The sequence below is a fragment of the Podarcis gaigeae genome (genome assembly GCF_964106915.1).
Source record: "Podarcis gaigeae genome assembly, chromosome: 2".
Taxonomy (NCBI): domain Eukaryota; kingdom Metazoa; phylum Chordata; class Lepidosauria; order Squamata; family Lacertidae; genus Podarcis; species Podarcis gaigeae.
This window is the reverse complement of record NC_139679.1, coordinates 51611864-51628551: the sequence shown is the minus strand read 5'-3', so window position 1 is coordinate 51628551 and position 16688 is coordinate 51611864. Positions and strand designations below refer to the sequence as shown.

At 39.5% G+C, this 16688-nt stretch overlaps 1 protein-coding gene across 18 annotated transcripts in view; it reads right to left on the bottom strand.

Moving 5' to 3' along the window:
* CSNK1A1 (casein kinase 1 alpha 1) overlaps positions 1–16688 on the bottom strand; it is a gene marked incomplete at its 3' end in the record, with an annotated part of 41499 nt that overhangs the window by 17276 nt on the left and 7535 nt on the right. For 10 of the 18 annotated variants that reach the window (XR_014559381.1, XR_014559382.1, XM_083719549.1 and 7 more), the window contains exons 3-8: positions 10719–10845; positions 8964–9062; positions 6662–6745; positions 1704–1843; positions 871–949; positions 186–260 (exon numbers count right to left, since the gene is read on the bottom strand). Coding sequence is in view for 15 of the 18 variants with exons in the window: in XM_083719549.1 (XP_083575675.1) it covers positions 186–260; positions 871–949; positions 1704–1843; positions 6662–6745; positions 8964–9062; positions 10719–10845 (604 nt within the window). The remainder of the gene's footprint in view (positions 1–185; positions 261–870; positions 950–1703; positions 1844–6661; positions 6746–8963; positions 9063–10718; positions 10846–16688) is intronic. The other 8 variants (XR_014559380.1, XM_083719553.1, XM_083719552.1 and 5 more) reach the window with 1 other exon arrangement.

Genomic DNA, 16688 nt, shown 5'->3' with positions numbered 1-16688 from the left:
AAAAGATTCTCGTAGGTCTTAAATGCAAGACATCAGTTCTGGATTATTGCAAGTTTTGTTTTTTAAGAGTGGGAAAACAAGGAAAAGAACTTATATTGTGTCTAAGAGTTCTTGGCTACTTTACTAATGAAAAGATAGCTCCTTGCCAAAGCAGTTTACGTTCTTAACAACAGCTTTTCTCTCACCTTACACAAAACTTCAACAGGAGTAGACATCTTCTTTTCACTAATCTTTTCATATTTCTGTTTCTTTGTTGCAGCCTGTGGGACACATGGATAAATATATGTGACACAAGGACAGCTGCAAATATCAGATGGACAGAACCTTGATGGAAAAGGCTTTATATGAAATCTCCAAGTACAGTGGTACCTTGGGTTACATACGCTTCAGGTTACAGACTCTGCTAACCCAGAAATATTACCTGGGGTTAAGAACTTTGCTTCAGGTTGAGAACAGAAACAGAAATCATGCAGCGGAGGCGCAGCGACAGCAGGAGGCGCCATTAGCTGAAGTGGTGCTTCAGGTTAAGAACAGACCTCCAGAACGAATTAAGTTCTTAACCCGAGGTACCACATTACCACAATATATTGCAAAGGAAATGAAGGTCAATCTGGTATTAAGTTTTGAATGTAGCTGAATGCCATTTATTGCAGTCTAATGCCTACATCATATGGTTATTGTGCATTAAGCATACTGTGTTTGTTTTATTCAAGATATGTGGAGAAAACATTTGACACCATGGAGTTATGAGGACTTTTTACCAATTGAGCCAAGTATACAGTACTATGTGTAGCAGTGTTCTCTACTACACTAGTGGGAGTGATGGATTGGGGGCAGAATATAAACCTCAAGTAAAATTTCACGACATACCTTTAATCCTTGCCACGGCAGGCTGGTTCTGTTAAAGTACATCAATACGTATCCTAGTGACTCCATATCATCACGACGACTGTGGAGGAAGAAGCAGGGTTTTTTTTGTGTGTATGTTGTTTTTTTTTAGTTTATGCTTAAAAGGTATAAAAGCACTTGCCACCTGAGGACTTAGCATGGTTTGAAAGGAAGCTGGTAGTCAATAAAACTGCCAACATACCAATACATAACCTGAGTTATAAACAAATTTAGTTGTTTAGGTTCAATGAGATTCTACATTTGATTTTGGGAATGAGGACCTAGAAGTCTAGAAGCAGAATAGTACCACAAGATAGGAATGTGCTCTAAGCAGAATTTAGCATTTTCAATGAGTCATGGAAATCTACCTAGATGATATTATTCAGCCATCTTTCTAGAAGCAAGAACTAGGCAACTAAAATTTAAACAACCAAAATAGTTTTAAACATAGTAAGAGCAAGCTCTCCCCATTCAAAACAACTGGCATACATAGAAACCCAACCACTAGCAGTATAATACTTTACCAAAACTACTGAACAGAATCTGGCTTTGGGGAATTTTACATTGTGTCATCCAGATGGAAAGAAATGGATTGTTTTATTTGTAAAACAGGCTTTGACAGATCCTAGTTTACTGAAATTGTTGTGAGGGAATCATTTTAACAAGAAGATACTAACTGTTGAGAACATTTAATCCACCTTCATTTCTTAGCTAATTTCTTTAGCTAGAAATTAAAATTCATTTAGGTTGTGTCTATTCAAGATCCCAAATATTTACAGCTTCTAGCATCATTACAGAAATTGCTTGGACCTTACCTCTGTTCAATGCCGAGATGTGCATTGATGCTGGCGTATCTGGCTGTGCCAGTGAGATTTTTATCTTCTCTATATGGTATATGTTGCCTTGTCCTGTTGTCCCGGTACTTTTTGGCCAACCCAAAGTCAATAAGGAATAACTTTTAAAAAAAGAAAGAAATGGATTTAATGGATTCCAGCCAGTGCGTGGAAACTACACCCATGTCTTTAAAATGCATTTGTTAGAAACGTTGGATCTAACAAAATCAGGTTTAGCTATAATTAAGCCTTAAAGGAGCACTGTTGTATGTATCATAACTAATCCAAACAAAGAACACTCATATTCCTAAATCAGCTAAGGAAAAACTTCATACTATACAGAGTGAGAATTAGGTGGCAGATTCTACACGTATTTTACCTAGCAGCAAGCCCCATTGAACTGGATGCTTACTTCTGAGTCATTGGTCTCAAACCTAGGTATTAGGTAAAAAAATTATGAACTAGGAAAAAGAGAGGCACAATTTTATTCAATTATATTCTGGCGTTAGTTTCTCAAATAAATTTGCTTTTTTGCCATTTACTTATTAGCTCACAGCTAATCTACTCAAGTTTTTCAATTTGCTTCCCTATGTTTTTGTTATTATTTTCCCAATCAGTCACTAAAAATTATACAGTAGCTTACAACTTGAACCTAAGTTTGTTTGTTTCTTCCACTCTTTCCTTTTCTTTTGTCTTTTTAGGCTGTAAGCTTGAAGGCAGAAATTATGTTCTTTTTAAAGTCATTTATAAGCTGCTCTGGGTACCTTTTTTGCTGAAGAGCGGGATTAATTTTTTAAAAACCACTACCATATCTCACCGCGTAATGGTCACCACTGCATAATAGCTGCAACACCCTTTTGGGTACCTTAAAATTTGTTCCAAAAGTATTCACCGCATAATAGTAGCAGGGTATAACTCTGGTGCGAGCCAAGGGTCAGCACAGCAGGCTCCTGAGGGGGTGAGGGTGGGAGTCTGGGCCCTCGTTGGCTTGCCAGCTGGAGGAGGACAGGCAAAGCCAGGCCCAGGCTGCTGTTACTGCCACCAACCTGAGCTTGCACCCCGGGGCCACCCCAGTCAAGAAGAGGAAGCAGCAGACGAGCAACCACCTCCACCGCCCATCCCTGATTCCTTCCTCCACCTCTGCACGAGCGAATAGCATTGAAAGGGAATGAGAAACCCAGGAAGAAATAACTTTAATCGACAACTGAAGCCGCCTCCTCTTTTGACAGAACTTCACACAGGGAGAAGGCAAGATCTCGAATGGAAAGGACAATGTCTGTGCCATTTGCTTTGTACTGCACCATTGCCCTCTTAAAGAAACCGGAGTCCATAGCATGTTGTTGCTTCTTACTGTTATTTCACCGTGTAAAAGTCGCCACAGTGTAATAGTTGCACCCTCACTTTTTAAAAGAAAAATCGGCATACAAATGTGGCCATTATGTGGTGAAATACGGTAGTTAAATACATCCATGGTAGAATTCAACATTTGACTACCACAGGATAAACTTCTTACCAACTTTTCTATACCAAAGCAAGATGCAATTCCTGAAACTTCGATTCATCTCATCACAGACATCTCGACTAGTATGTAGGAAAGGCCCTTTATCTACAGGCCTTATCCTCACTTGTAGAATGATTTCCTCAGAGAGGCTCAATATTTAGGCACCAGGCAAAAACATTCCTGTTCTCCCGGGCCTTCGGCCAATTAAACAATCTAAAAGGTAGAAGTAAAGGTATAAGACACATGGACGGTTAAGTCCAGCCAAAGGTGACTATGGGTGCAGCGCTCATCTTGCTTAAGGCTGAGGGAGTTTGTCCATGAACAGCTTTCCGGGTCACGTGGCCAGAATGACTAAACCACTTCTGGCACAATGGAACACCGTGACGGAAGCCAGAGTGCGCGGAAATGCCGTTTAACTTCCCGTCGCACTGGTACCTATTTATCTATTTTGGTGTGCTTTCGAACTGCTAGGTTGGCAGAAGCTGGGACAGAGCAATGGGAGCTCACCCCATTGCACGGATTCGAACCACTAGCCTTCCTATCAGGAAGACAAAGAGGCTCAGTGGTTTTGATCACAGCACCACCTGCTCCCATTTTTAAACAATCTATAGCCTTTTAAATGGGGCGAGGGTGATTTTGTTTTTTACTATGGCATTTTTTTTGTATTTTTATATTGTAAACCACCCTACGATCTTCAGGTGAAGGGAGGTAGAGAAACTTAATAAATATAAATAAAAATAAAATAGAAATCAAGTAACAATCATTTATCAGCTTTGGCTCTATGGAGAACAAGTTAGAAAAGACCTATAGACCTATACAGTTGCAGCAATATATGTTTAACCATTCTTAACTTTTAAAGTGTGCAAATTATTTAAATTATACTAAGTTTTTAAGTCAGACTTCTATACCAAGTAAGCAGCAGATTAATGGGGAGAAATAATTCTCCTAAAAACTCTTCAGAAGAGAACACCTGATAGAAAACTAAGTTCTAATATGCAAGTTTTTACTTTAAAAAAACCAAAAAAAAACTAGTTCAAACCAGTTGTCTTTTTCAGGTTGCCAATGCCTTTACGAATATACTTTGTAATTTATTTTCCTTGGTTTCTACACTTATCACAGTTTAATTGAGGCATACAGAGCCAAGAATAAGGACAGCAGCATTTAAAAAGAATTAAGAATTGTTTCAAGCTATGAGCGGATGCAGACAAAAGTTCTCTAATCATCCATCACAAATGAATAACTGGAAGCAACTACATATAGAATGAACTACTGACCCAAATGAGTAATTGTCACAACTTGCAATTTCCACAGTTATCAAATACTACTCTGAATGTCCTCCTCACTACTAGCATAAATGACAGACTGCTTTGGCTCTATGGAGAACAAGCATAAATGCTAAAGAGAACAAGCATAAATACTAGCATAAATGACAGACTGCTTCACTAAAACTTGTTCAAATGTTGTGATATGCAGGTACCAAGATAGGGTCTTCAGAGATGCATTTATGATGTAAATCAGGCATCCCCAAACTCAGCCCTCCAGCTGTTTTGGGACTACAACTCCCACCATCCCTAGCTAACAGGACAGGTCAGGGATGATGGGAGTTGTGGTCCAAAAACAGCTGGAGGGCCGAGTTTGGGGGTGCCTGATGTAAATGATCAAAATCTTATTATTAAAACTTCTTTTCTGGACAACAGTTTTACTGATAAATGCAATGGGGAAAAAATGTTCTTGATCTAAATGAAGATGCTATTTCAGAACAGCAGTTTGGGGCTTTTCCAAAATGCCTCTTTCCATACTAGCACAAAATAGGTGGTCTTCATTTCCATGTGAGTTTTTAGGGGAGAACTCACTTAAAATTACTCTCATAGGAACCTCAATCTTTAGTGAGGCTAGCGCACTGATACATGGCAGACTGGAATACAAGACCCTGCATATTTTTCATCTGCAATACATTCCTTCATTTCTGATAATTTTCACTAACAGAGTGAAGCAATATTTTGAAGCAATGTGCATTAGCAATTTGGATAATGTGAGGCACCCAATTCTGGAGATGAAAACACCCCCTCCCAACCATTTCTGAAAGAGTATGATCCAGTGGCAAAAGGCAGGTGAATGAAAAAACATGGACTTGTTTTCCACACACCCTCTTCCATGGCAATAAACCTTCTGAAGCTCGTTTGCAAAGTTTGCCTCTCTGCTGAGTGTGGCCCACAGCTGAGGAGGGTGTTGAAAAGGGATGTTACCAGGCAAGGAATAAGGCTGTGGAAGCCAAGCTGCTTCAGTTGCAAGTGGAGTACTATGGGCCAAATTAGACATGGCAATGAATAAATAGTGTAGGTTTTTATTGTTTTATATTTTGTAGAGAAAGTAGCAGGCCGGGGGCTCCTAATTAGAATCAACTTTGTCTACTTCTCTGGTCCCAGTCCAGACCAGAGACCGACATCACCTATCTGAACTGGAATAAAAGTTCCCACCAGAGCTAAATTTTCCTGTCCAGCACCAGCATCCTGACACAAAAGCATCACTAGTCATAAGTAGTAATATTCATGAGTAGCACCATACTTAAGGCCCAACTCCTCCTTCCCTTTTCAACAACTAAAGTAATTTTAGAGCAAGCTAAGAAGTTAAAACTCTTAAATTGCACAACACCCAGGGCTTACAGTGTAGCTTTAGAAACTAAATAACATCCATTTGAAGTAGATGTTAATGCTAGCCCAAGAAGAGGCATCATCAAAATATAATCCATTTTACTTACTGCATTTTCAAAACTTAGGTCTCTAAAGAAGTGGAATAAGGTTCAGCCTTAAAAAGCAAATGAAAAAGCTGCTTAAGACGCCTTGTGCCCATTTTCTGGGATATAGCAAAGCTTTAAAAAATACAAAACTACCAGTGATCTATGATCAAATAATTCTGTTTAAATGTACCACTGGCAACAAGATGACCCTTGTCACTTATTCTACATTTGAATAAACCATCAGAGCTACTAATACACAAGGAAGAAGTAGAGTTTGTCTTGAATGTTTCCAGACCCGAAATTCATTTTTTTCAAACAAACATCATGCTGTCAATGAACGGGATAAGAGGCCTCCTACATCCAGATACAGACCATGTACATTTAAGCAGGTATATGTGATTCCCTCACAGCACATCCTCCTTGCTGCTGCATTTTTGAACACAGGGCTATTTCTCAAGAACAAGAACATTAGAGTAGTTAAGTGATACTTAACTTTGTTCACATTTTAACAGACAGCATAAGAACCTTATAGTTTAAACAAGCGCCACAAGGAAAACGTCTTAGTAATGTTACATGTTTGCCAAGTATGTCTGAATAATATGCCAACAAAAGGTGCTTTTTGCAAGTCTACATGTTTTCCGAAACAAAACAAAAAAGCATGAGAGTTTGGGATTGAGGTTGGAATAGGAGACAGTTTCAGACCTGGTTTAATCCTGAGAAAGATGGGTCCTGAGAAGTACTAACAGTCATGCTTCTTTTCCTCTTCCCCACTGGAGATTCTAAACACTGAACAAACAATAGAGGGTGGCAGTGCATCAAACAGTATTGCTTACATTGCAACAATGGCTGGCGCAGACAGGCAACACCGAGGCGTTAGAGAAAGAATAGGGTAGCCAAATGCCATCCTTCTTCCACCAAGCACTATAGTTTTCCAGAAGAGATAATGTTATCAGGAAAAATTTAGAAGATGTGGCAAGTTAAATTTTGAGCATGAGCCACTTCAAAATGACACTGCCTTGAATAAGGGATAGCAATGGCAACATTTGGCTTTTATAAGAAGGAAATTTGGATATCATGTACAAAAGTATCCTTTGACTCCACAAACTGCCCTTCCCCCAAATGACATGTAGGAAGTAAATCTTCAGTAAGGAAGAGGTAGAAGGCATTTAGTCACCTTAAGTTCACTATTATAAAGCATGCAGGGCTTATTCTAGCACAGCTCAGAGATGATCTTATGCTAGAAGTGAAATCACGCCTAAATATGTAATTAAGAACAAATTTGAGAAATGCAGCATTCCAATTTTAATCACTACATTTTAAATTCATTTATAATGAAGAAAATCTACTGGAACAAGATTACCATAACAAGCTATCCTACGGCAACTGGTGTGTTTTGAAAGAATTCATGAAAGACAAAATGTTTACCTCCATTTTTGCTACAGGAAGAAAACTGCATACTATATCTAAAACCAAATTTCAAAAGAGAAAGAGAGAGAGTGCTGCTATTTACACAGACCTAAAGCAAAATTTTATTTAAATTCTGCTTAGATTAAACCAAGGGATTTAGACTCCTATGTCCAGCATTATTTGAAATGTTAAATAGTGGGCATCTGCTTTCCATTTAAGTATTTGGTACAGACTCCAAGTGCTTCCCTGGGAATGAGAAACGGGATGCGGTTTACATTTTCCAATATGATCCTAACAAACTCACCTAATAAAAGCACAACAGCATTTTCCAGGCTATTCTTTCACTTCAAAGAAAAACAAGGAGCTACAATACCAGCCCACTACAACTGTCAAGAGTGTGGAGAAAGGGACTCAGAAGAAGAAAAATTGCATTAACTGGTTTAATTGTTCTTGCTATATTTCCAGTTCTTGCCAGAAAGTTAAAGAATTGGATTACATTAGGGAAATAGAATGTTAAGAGTGCAAAATTTAGAGATAAATGAAATTTAACAGAAATAGGATTACAGGAAGGCATTTTACCTTACTTTTGAGTGCTGCTGTTTTTTCTCACCCCACCTCCCCAATGTTCCTAACTGGTGTACTGTAACTCCTTTAAAACAGAATTCAACAGTGATAGTGGTTGTTTTGTTTTTTGGTTCTAAAGTAATGGTCCCAAGTTGGCATCCATACAGGCAAACAAAGGTAACATTTTATAGCTAGTAGTATCTGAAGAGTCAACACTGAAGGCCTATGAAGAACCAGGTGGGTATCTTGCTCCCAATAAAATAATCAATCACATACATTTGTCCTGCACTTAAGAATTTCTATCCAACAGCATGCTTAATGCACTGCCAATGCTGCCTGTCTGTCCAAGCTCAATGTAGTTTAATGAATTTTAATCCCACAGTCTAGTCAAGAAAAAAATCCAACAAAGACATGCATCTCCAGCTAAATTAATAAATCATCCCCTTCTAGTAAAAAAAAAAAGTTACAGTACTTTAAGTCTGTGACTGTTATTCTATATCTACACTAACTGCACTTTGAACTTTCACAGGCTTGTGAAAGCAAAGGAAGCAGTTAAGTCAACAGGCTTGTGTTACTATTAGAAGTCAATGATTTCTCTATAGATTGGTTACAGCCAATTTTAATATCTAGGTAGCTGGTAGTAAAGGCTTCACCATGCTGGCCTAAATGCAGTTGAGAAAAAGAAATCGCAGTTTATGGTAAGCGGTGCTATTGCAACTCGTGGTTTCTGAATAATCATCAGTATCACTGAACAGAGTGAACTTGCATACTCAATTATGAGTCCATTAGACAACATATTTATTTATATCCTTAAATTCCATAATTAAAATATGGCCAAAGGTTGGGGCCATAGCTCACTTCTGCATTTAGCACTATGATTGAAATTCCTATCTGTTGCCAAATAATTGACAGATGTCAGCAAATAATTGACATGTTTAGCAATGACAAGCAATTAATTCAAGCTGCACAGCATTTCCACGAACTGCCATTTCAGCATCCTCCATTCTTTCATGCAAAAAAGTATTAGACTAACCTTATTACAGTGACGCCCGATACCCATTAGGAAGTTATCTGGTTTAATGTCTCTGTGTATAAAATTCTTTGTATGCACATATTCAATTCTACTGATCATCTGTGAACAAAAGGAAAATGACCAAGATTACAAAGCTTTTCAAGCAACAATATCTTAGGCATGAATCTAAGCATGTTTTTGCAATTACCTGCATTGTTGCTAATCTTTATGAGCCCAAAGACTGCATGTTGGTGGCCAAGAGTTGGTGTGACCACACACACTCTCACCCTCTTGTGCACATAAACACACACCACACATGGTTTGTCCTCAGCTAATCCATGCAAATCAGATGAGATTTCTGGTTTTTTTTTGGGGGGGGGGAGGAGGGTGTTATTGCCTCTTCCTGTTCATCAAATGATTGGGGAAAATGTAAAATGCACTGCCATCAAGGTACTGGGGTGTGCAAAGGGGCTGAAACCTTTCCAACTATCCCAGCACTGTTTTCTTTTTCTGCTGCCATAATTGCTGGAGGGTCCAGAAAAAAACTGCTTGGGTAACAAGAGCAGGCCCATGGGCTTCGAGAGGGATGGTTAGTTATCCTGACCTACAACATACAAATCAAACCAGACAGTAAGACTACTAGTTTAGTAATGCTTTTGAATGTTAGCAAGTGTAAAACCACCAACAAACAAACAAAAACCCCTGCTGACTAATCTACTCTACAGAGATTGGATATTGAGTTTCTTCCTAACAGTCTAAAAAGGTTTAAAAGGCTTCGTCATGTATGGATGGCATTCATGCTGATGACTTAGAAGAAAAACAATAGACATTTAATCATGCAATTTAAATGTATACTAAAATAACAGATTTAGAATCACAGTAATACTTGTAAAGCATGTCTCCATACAAATGAGCACCTGTCTACTAAACCCAGTATGTCCATATTTCCTGAATAGGAGTAATCCATAAGAACACTTAACTTTAGCAGTGGAATACTTCACTTGCTCTGTTCAGCATGGATGAAGCTACTATGGATCCAAACTACTTCTCCCATTGTATGTTGCAAACTACTTCTTCCAAGCAGTTATTGAACAAATGACACTGTTAAAATGTCAATTCTGGAGTATTTGAGCGTTTCTTGTGTTAGTTTTGATATTAAATGACTAGTGCTCGCGGGCCCTCCAGATGACTCAGTTCAAGCTATTCTAGAAACAAATTGCTATCCAATAGCCATTTTACTCTAAATGTAAGAATCTATGCCTTTGAAAATCTCTGCATTATATGCCCATACTGCAGATCTGTTGATTCTAATGAATCTTATTGAAGCGTTCTGTGAATGTTGGCTTTACTATTTCCTATTTCATTCAGCTTCTGTTTACCATCAATTAATTTAGAAATATAGCTACAATAGGCTCTTGACCTGAGAAATGTGAACTACTGTACTATTTTGGATGATCTTCCTAGCCAAAGATGCATGCATAACTTCAGTCTTATGAAATTAATATGAAGACTGCAAGTAAAGATATGAGGCAAAACTCTCAATATAGTTGCTTGTATGGCTCCATTAAACAGTTTCTAGAATTCTAATATTGTGTTATATACACTAAATAATCTGCTACTATCACTATTCCTTTTTCTTTCTATCATTTTTGTTTCTATATTTATTCGAGTACATGTAATAACAAGTCATACAGTCTGACCTACTTGAAAGAATGAAACGAACAGCATTTTAAGGCACTGTAATATCCATTGTGTAATGTTTGCAAATTTACATACCTGGTCTGCTAACATAAGTACTGTTTTCATTGTGAACCTTCGAGAACAAAAGTTGAAGAGATCCTCAAGGCTGGGTCCAAGAAGATCCATGACTAGAACATTATAATCTTTCTCTTGACCATACCACCTATAAAGAAGCAGAAATGGTTAGGATAGATTGAATGTAACCAAACATAATGTTCATAGCTTGTTTCAGAAAATACTTGTTTTCTGAATATTGTTTTCTTAATAGTTAATGAATCCCACTTTTGTAGATGTATTTTTCCATACAACATTTCAAAATCTGACGGTTATGGTTTACAAAGCACACACAATGCCACATAATGCAGTCAAGGATCAGCATTGCTGGGTAATTTGCCAATCCCTGGAGTCTCCTGGCCCTGTTCCTCCTCCTCACTAGCACAGCAGAAGCTACACCATAAGGATTTATATGCTGGCTTTGGGAGCATAGACCTCATAAGGCAGCAAAAAAAGTCAAGGTGAACTAAGATATGTAAAAGAATACAGATTCTTAACTATAAGGTCTCAGTGGCATTAAAAACATTGTTAAAAGGCCAGACTGGATGAAATAAATCCTCAAGGTATGTTTGAAGGCCTGTACTGAAAGCTCCCTTTCCCATTCATAGGCAGCTCTACTAACTGCAGGGCCACAATCAAGGCGGCTTTATCCCTTGTGCCTACCATCTTAATGTCTGGGCAGTCACAGAGGTCTCCACAGTTGATCTTAAACAAGAATGATTGTTTAGGTGAAGGCAGTCCTTTAGATAAGGGACCCCTAAACTGATTTTAAAGGTTAAACCCAGCAATGAGACAATGAAAAGGAGCAGTAGCTTTGCACACCTTGACCTCCCTCTCCCACACACCCCTCTGGAAAATGGTGCTGACTAAGCCCAGAGATGCAAGTGAATGGGCATCAACAATAGGAGTAAGGAAGACCCACAGTGAGCATCTCTCCTTAAGGACCCTATAAAATCTAGAATTATCATGGAAATGTAGTTAGATTGCATCTAGTGGTTTTCGTTTAACCAAATCAAAACACTGATCCTTTCAACTGCTGCAGAAAGCAACAACATATGCACAGTGAAATCACTTTCAGGAAGCGCCCTAGATGCATATGTAACAATATTTAGGCATTTTATCTTTCTCCAACACTCTCTAGAATTGAGAAACTACCATGACAGCAACATTTGGTATACCAGAAAGGTCACACTGTAGAGTCACTTAGAAATGGGAACAGACAACTGATAGTCTAAAAATCTGTGTACAAAATAGTTTCAATCATTTCTTTTTAAAAACTGAGGAGTCTAACTACTTGGAGAGCGTAAATTGCACACAGCTGGGAACACACCACAGCAAAGACCACAATACAATACCAATCTGAAATGCAATGCTGAATTCTATGAAAGAGTAAAATAGTGTCTGAACGCAGGGAGGCACACCAATGCAGACTTTATGAATGGGTAAAAAATAAAAGCAAGGTCAACATTTCTGAAATCACTATCTCAACTTGCCTTCTACAGACAGAAAGAGCAACAAATCAAGATGGGCATAATAAAATTATTGGCACCAGCAGAAGACAACATATAGGTCAGTTGAAGGAAAATACGTAAGTGAAGGCTGCATGTTTGAAAACTGGCAAGATACAGCCAGTCAACTGACTTTTAAGTTAGCCTTCACAAGCAGCTGGCACTTGAGGAACCAAGAGGCTCTTTGTCTTGTGGGAATGAAGACACTCAACCCTAGATGCTCCTTAGATGCTCATGTATCTAGAGAAGCAGAGGGGGAAATTACCTTTGGGATTCATACAGGTATTACTATTAATTCCTTCTAGCAATGATTCAAAACTTCCTATACGTACTCAGTATCATGCAAAATTGCATGAGGTATTGACATATTATGTATACTACAGAAATATTTATATATAATTTTTTTTTACATCCAGTAGCACCTTAGAGACCAAATTTGTTCTTGGTATGAGCTTTCGTGTGCATGCACACTTCTTCAGATGCTACAGATAGATATTGGTCTAAAATTTACAGATGCTCAGAAACTCTTCAGGAAAAAACCTTAAGAGGAGAAACTCCCCCTCCCACAACTGCATAAGACCACTATGGCACATGATGTTGAGACAGAATTGGGGGAGGGGAGAACAGACAATTGGGTGGGAGGGGGAAATGGAGTGACTGAGAAGAGAGGTGAGAGGTAGAGACACTAAAGCAGGGGTAGGCAACCTAAGGCACGGGGGCCGGATTCGGCCCAAGTGCAATCTCAGTCTGGCCTGCGGATGGTCCAGGAATCAGCGTGTTTTCACATGAGTAGAATGCGTGCTTTTATTTAAATTGATCTCTGGGTTATTTATGGGGCATAGGAATTTGTTCATATATTTTTTTCAAAATATAGTCCGGCCCACCACATGGTCTGAGGGACGGTGGACCGGCCCATGGCTGAATAAGGTTGCTGACCCCTGCACTAAAGTATACAAAGGTTAGATGAACCATCACATTCTCTGGGTAGGTCACTTCCAGGTTAACAAGAATAAACTATTTAAGTGTCTCAAGAGATGGAATTGAGAGCTGTCTGTAGACATCAATTGATAAATCAGTTCTAGGATTGGGCATGAGTCAATCTTTCCACAAACAAAAAACTACAATGGGGTGGGCTGTCCCAGAGCAGCCCAGTGGGGACTAAATGAAGTCAGTGGGCATAGAAGATCAACTCAGGATTCAAGGCAATGTTTAAAACATCTTAAACATTTACATTTGTGGCATGTGTTATTAGCTAAATGCAGAAGTGAGCTATGCATCCCATATATGGGATAAGGGAAATAATATGCAGAGTAAGTTTTAACTTACACAATACTCACATCTTAAATGCATCTCTAGCAACTTTCAGACAGGCAGAAAGTGTGACTGACAATAGTGATTTCACCATGGGTTTATATTTAAAATGCATCAATTACATATACTTCATGTTTACCTAAATAAAACACTGAAAGGGCTAGTCAAAGTAAAATGTACCCAACTGACACCATAAATTAACACTGAATTTTTTGAAACTATTGTGATTATCCAGATACAGTGGTACCTGTAGTTACGGACTCAATCCGTTCCGGGATGCCATTTGCACCCCGAAAAGTCCATAACTAGAGCACGGCGCAATACAGCACTTCTGCGCACGTGGCGAAACCCAGACGTGTGCCGCATTCGCAAGCCAAAAAGCCAAAACATGAACCTAACGCAACACGACTTAATATATATATAACATTGAAAGCAAAAGAAAATGTGATGTTTACTTGTGTTCAAGTACTACTTCAAGCGGGACGCGGGTGGCGCTGTGGGTTAAATCACAGAGCTTAGGACTTGCTGATCAGAAGGTCGGCAGTTCGAATCCCCATGACAGAGTGAGCTCCCGTTGCTCAATCCCTGCTCCTGCCAACCTAGCAGTTGGAAAGCACGTCAAAGTGCAAGTAGATAAATAGGTACCGCTCCGGCAGGAAGGTAAAAAGTGTTTCCATGTGCTGCTCTGGTTCGCCAGAAGCGGCTTAGTCATGCTGGCCACATGACCTGGAAGCTGTATACCAGCTCCCTCAGCCAATAAAGTGAGATGAGCACCGCAACCCCAGAGTCAGCCATGACTGGACCTAATGGTCAGGGGTCTCTTTACTACTTCAAGCACTTTTTCTTATACTTTTAACATAACACAAAGTCTAGACAGGATAAGTCAGAAGTCAAACACAAAACGCACCCAAACTCTAAGGTGTGACAACTATCCTTTGAAGGTAGTTGCACAATTAAACCACATATTTCAGCAATGCAAGCTAGTAAAGCCATACCTCATTTTGCTAAATTCTGCATTGCAACTAGTCATCTAGCAAGAGGCAATTGTGGGTCAGAATGCATGCACAATAAGGTATCAGTCATTGACACTGTTGGAAAAAACACAGTAATAAACCAGAGCAGGCTACTGTCTCAATGCATCTACAGACTAGTTCACATGAAACTTCCCTATACATTCCATCAAATGGAGAACTGACTGAAATTCAGAGAAACAATATTAATCATGGCTCTTTAGCCCATAGTTTAACTTGGAAGGAAGGAGTGGTAAAAGACAATGCATTTCCAACCTTTTCTCCCTCCAACACACTGAGCAGCTGCTCTCATTCTGTTAACAAAGGATTTAGCCTTACACAACAGAACTTCCCCCTCCTGCACACACACCCTGGGGGAAACTCCAGAACATTTTTTTTTGGGGGGGGGGGGGAGATGAGAGGGGGAAAGTTCCACTGTGAAAACAGAAATCCTTCCACTAACGGAATGACTGACTTAGCACTACTTTGGATACAAGTCTAAGTCCGGGGACAAGAGGGCATAGTGTGAACACTTGGTGAAACCTTCACAAGCTAAGTGAATGCTTTGCCAAAGAAAGCAGGCTTAGGTCTGATCAGCACCTGGAACCAATACCTATATTACCTATGTAACCCTATGTATCTACTCCTGAAATTCATGATAGAGAAGAGGAGGAGTTTGGATTTGATATCCCGCTTTATCACTACCCTAAGGAGTCTCAAAGTGGCTAACAATCTCCTTTTCCTTCTGTGAGGTGAGTGAGGCTGAGAGACTTCAGAGAAGTGTGACTAGCCCAAGGTCACCCAGTAACTGCATGTGGAGGAGTGGGGAATCAAACCCAATTCACCAGATTACAAGTCCACTGTTCTTAACCACTACACCACACTGGCTCATCATATATTTAACAAAATAGTCTTCTTCTTTTTAAAAAGGGTAACTCGAGGAAGTTAAACATGATTAATTTGCAAGCATGCTTCTCTGCTAAGGTGAATCTGGAATAGCAAAAATGCACAGTGTTCAAAACTCCCATTGTTCTAGGCACATTTTGCAACAGGGAATTTCATTAGCATGAGCCGTTTCTGAGCTCTGGGCGCAGTACTGCACCTAAGATTTCAGATTAAAACTGCATAGTGGAAGGAAAGGAGGAACTTTCGCTGCCTCCCCACTTCCAGCTACTCTCTTTGGAGAAGAGACCCTCTTAAAAATATTGGGGGGTGGGCAGGGGAAAGACAAACCATGTGAAAAGTGAACATAATATTTTAGCTGCAGTTCATTCATTTTCAGCTTTGTATTCTTGTTATTAAATAGCGCACCTAGACATTCCGTTGTTGAGCCCATAATCTACGTTTAAGGTGCCATTTAGCTCCTAGCTTTCATATTCCAGGTTTTAAGACCAGAAATGCTCTGTCTCCATCACCTGGGCTGTTTGGGCAATCTATCCCCTTCCCCTAAACAAGGCACTAGCTCAGTTTTTTAGAGTGCTGATAACACCACAGTTGTGGGCTCAATCCCCATATGGGACAGCTGCATATTCCTGCATTGAAGGGCTGGACCAGATGATCCTCAGGGTCCCTTCCAATTCTATGATTCAATTATTCCTGGAGCCAATTATTCACTTCTGCAAATGGAGATGATGCACTTTTGACCCCTCAATTTATGCATTCCTATGTATTTCATATTTGTATGACTAGGAACAGAAAAACCAGGGGCACCTAGCAGTGTTTAAAATTAGCCAGGTACATTTTGGTAGTGGTGTTGCGACTACGTGGAGATTTCTGGGTGCCAGGTTGGTGACCAGAGTTTAAAAACCTCTGCCTTAGTCCATAGTTAATACCACTTCCATTTCCAGTTTGCTCGTTTCTCCTTCTTGCATAATGGGACAAGTGAATTGTTGTAAGAACAAGCTACAGTCAAGCAATGTAGTTGAGATCATAGAATTGTAATCCTGGAAGGGACCCCAAAGTTCATCTACTAAAGGCAAAGTAAAGGACCCCTGGACACTTAAGTCCAGTTGAATTCGACTATGAGGTCCGGCGCTCATCTCCGCTTTCAGGCCGAGGGAGCTGGCATTTGTCCATGGACAACTTTTCCAGGTCATGTGGCCAGCATGACTAAACCAGTTCTG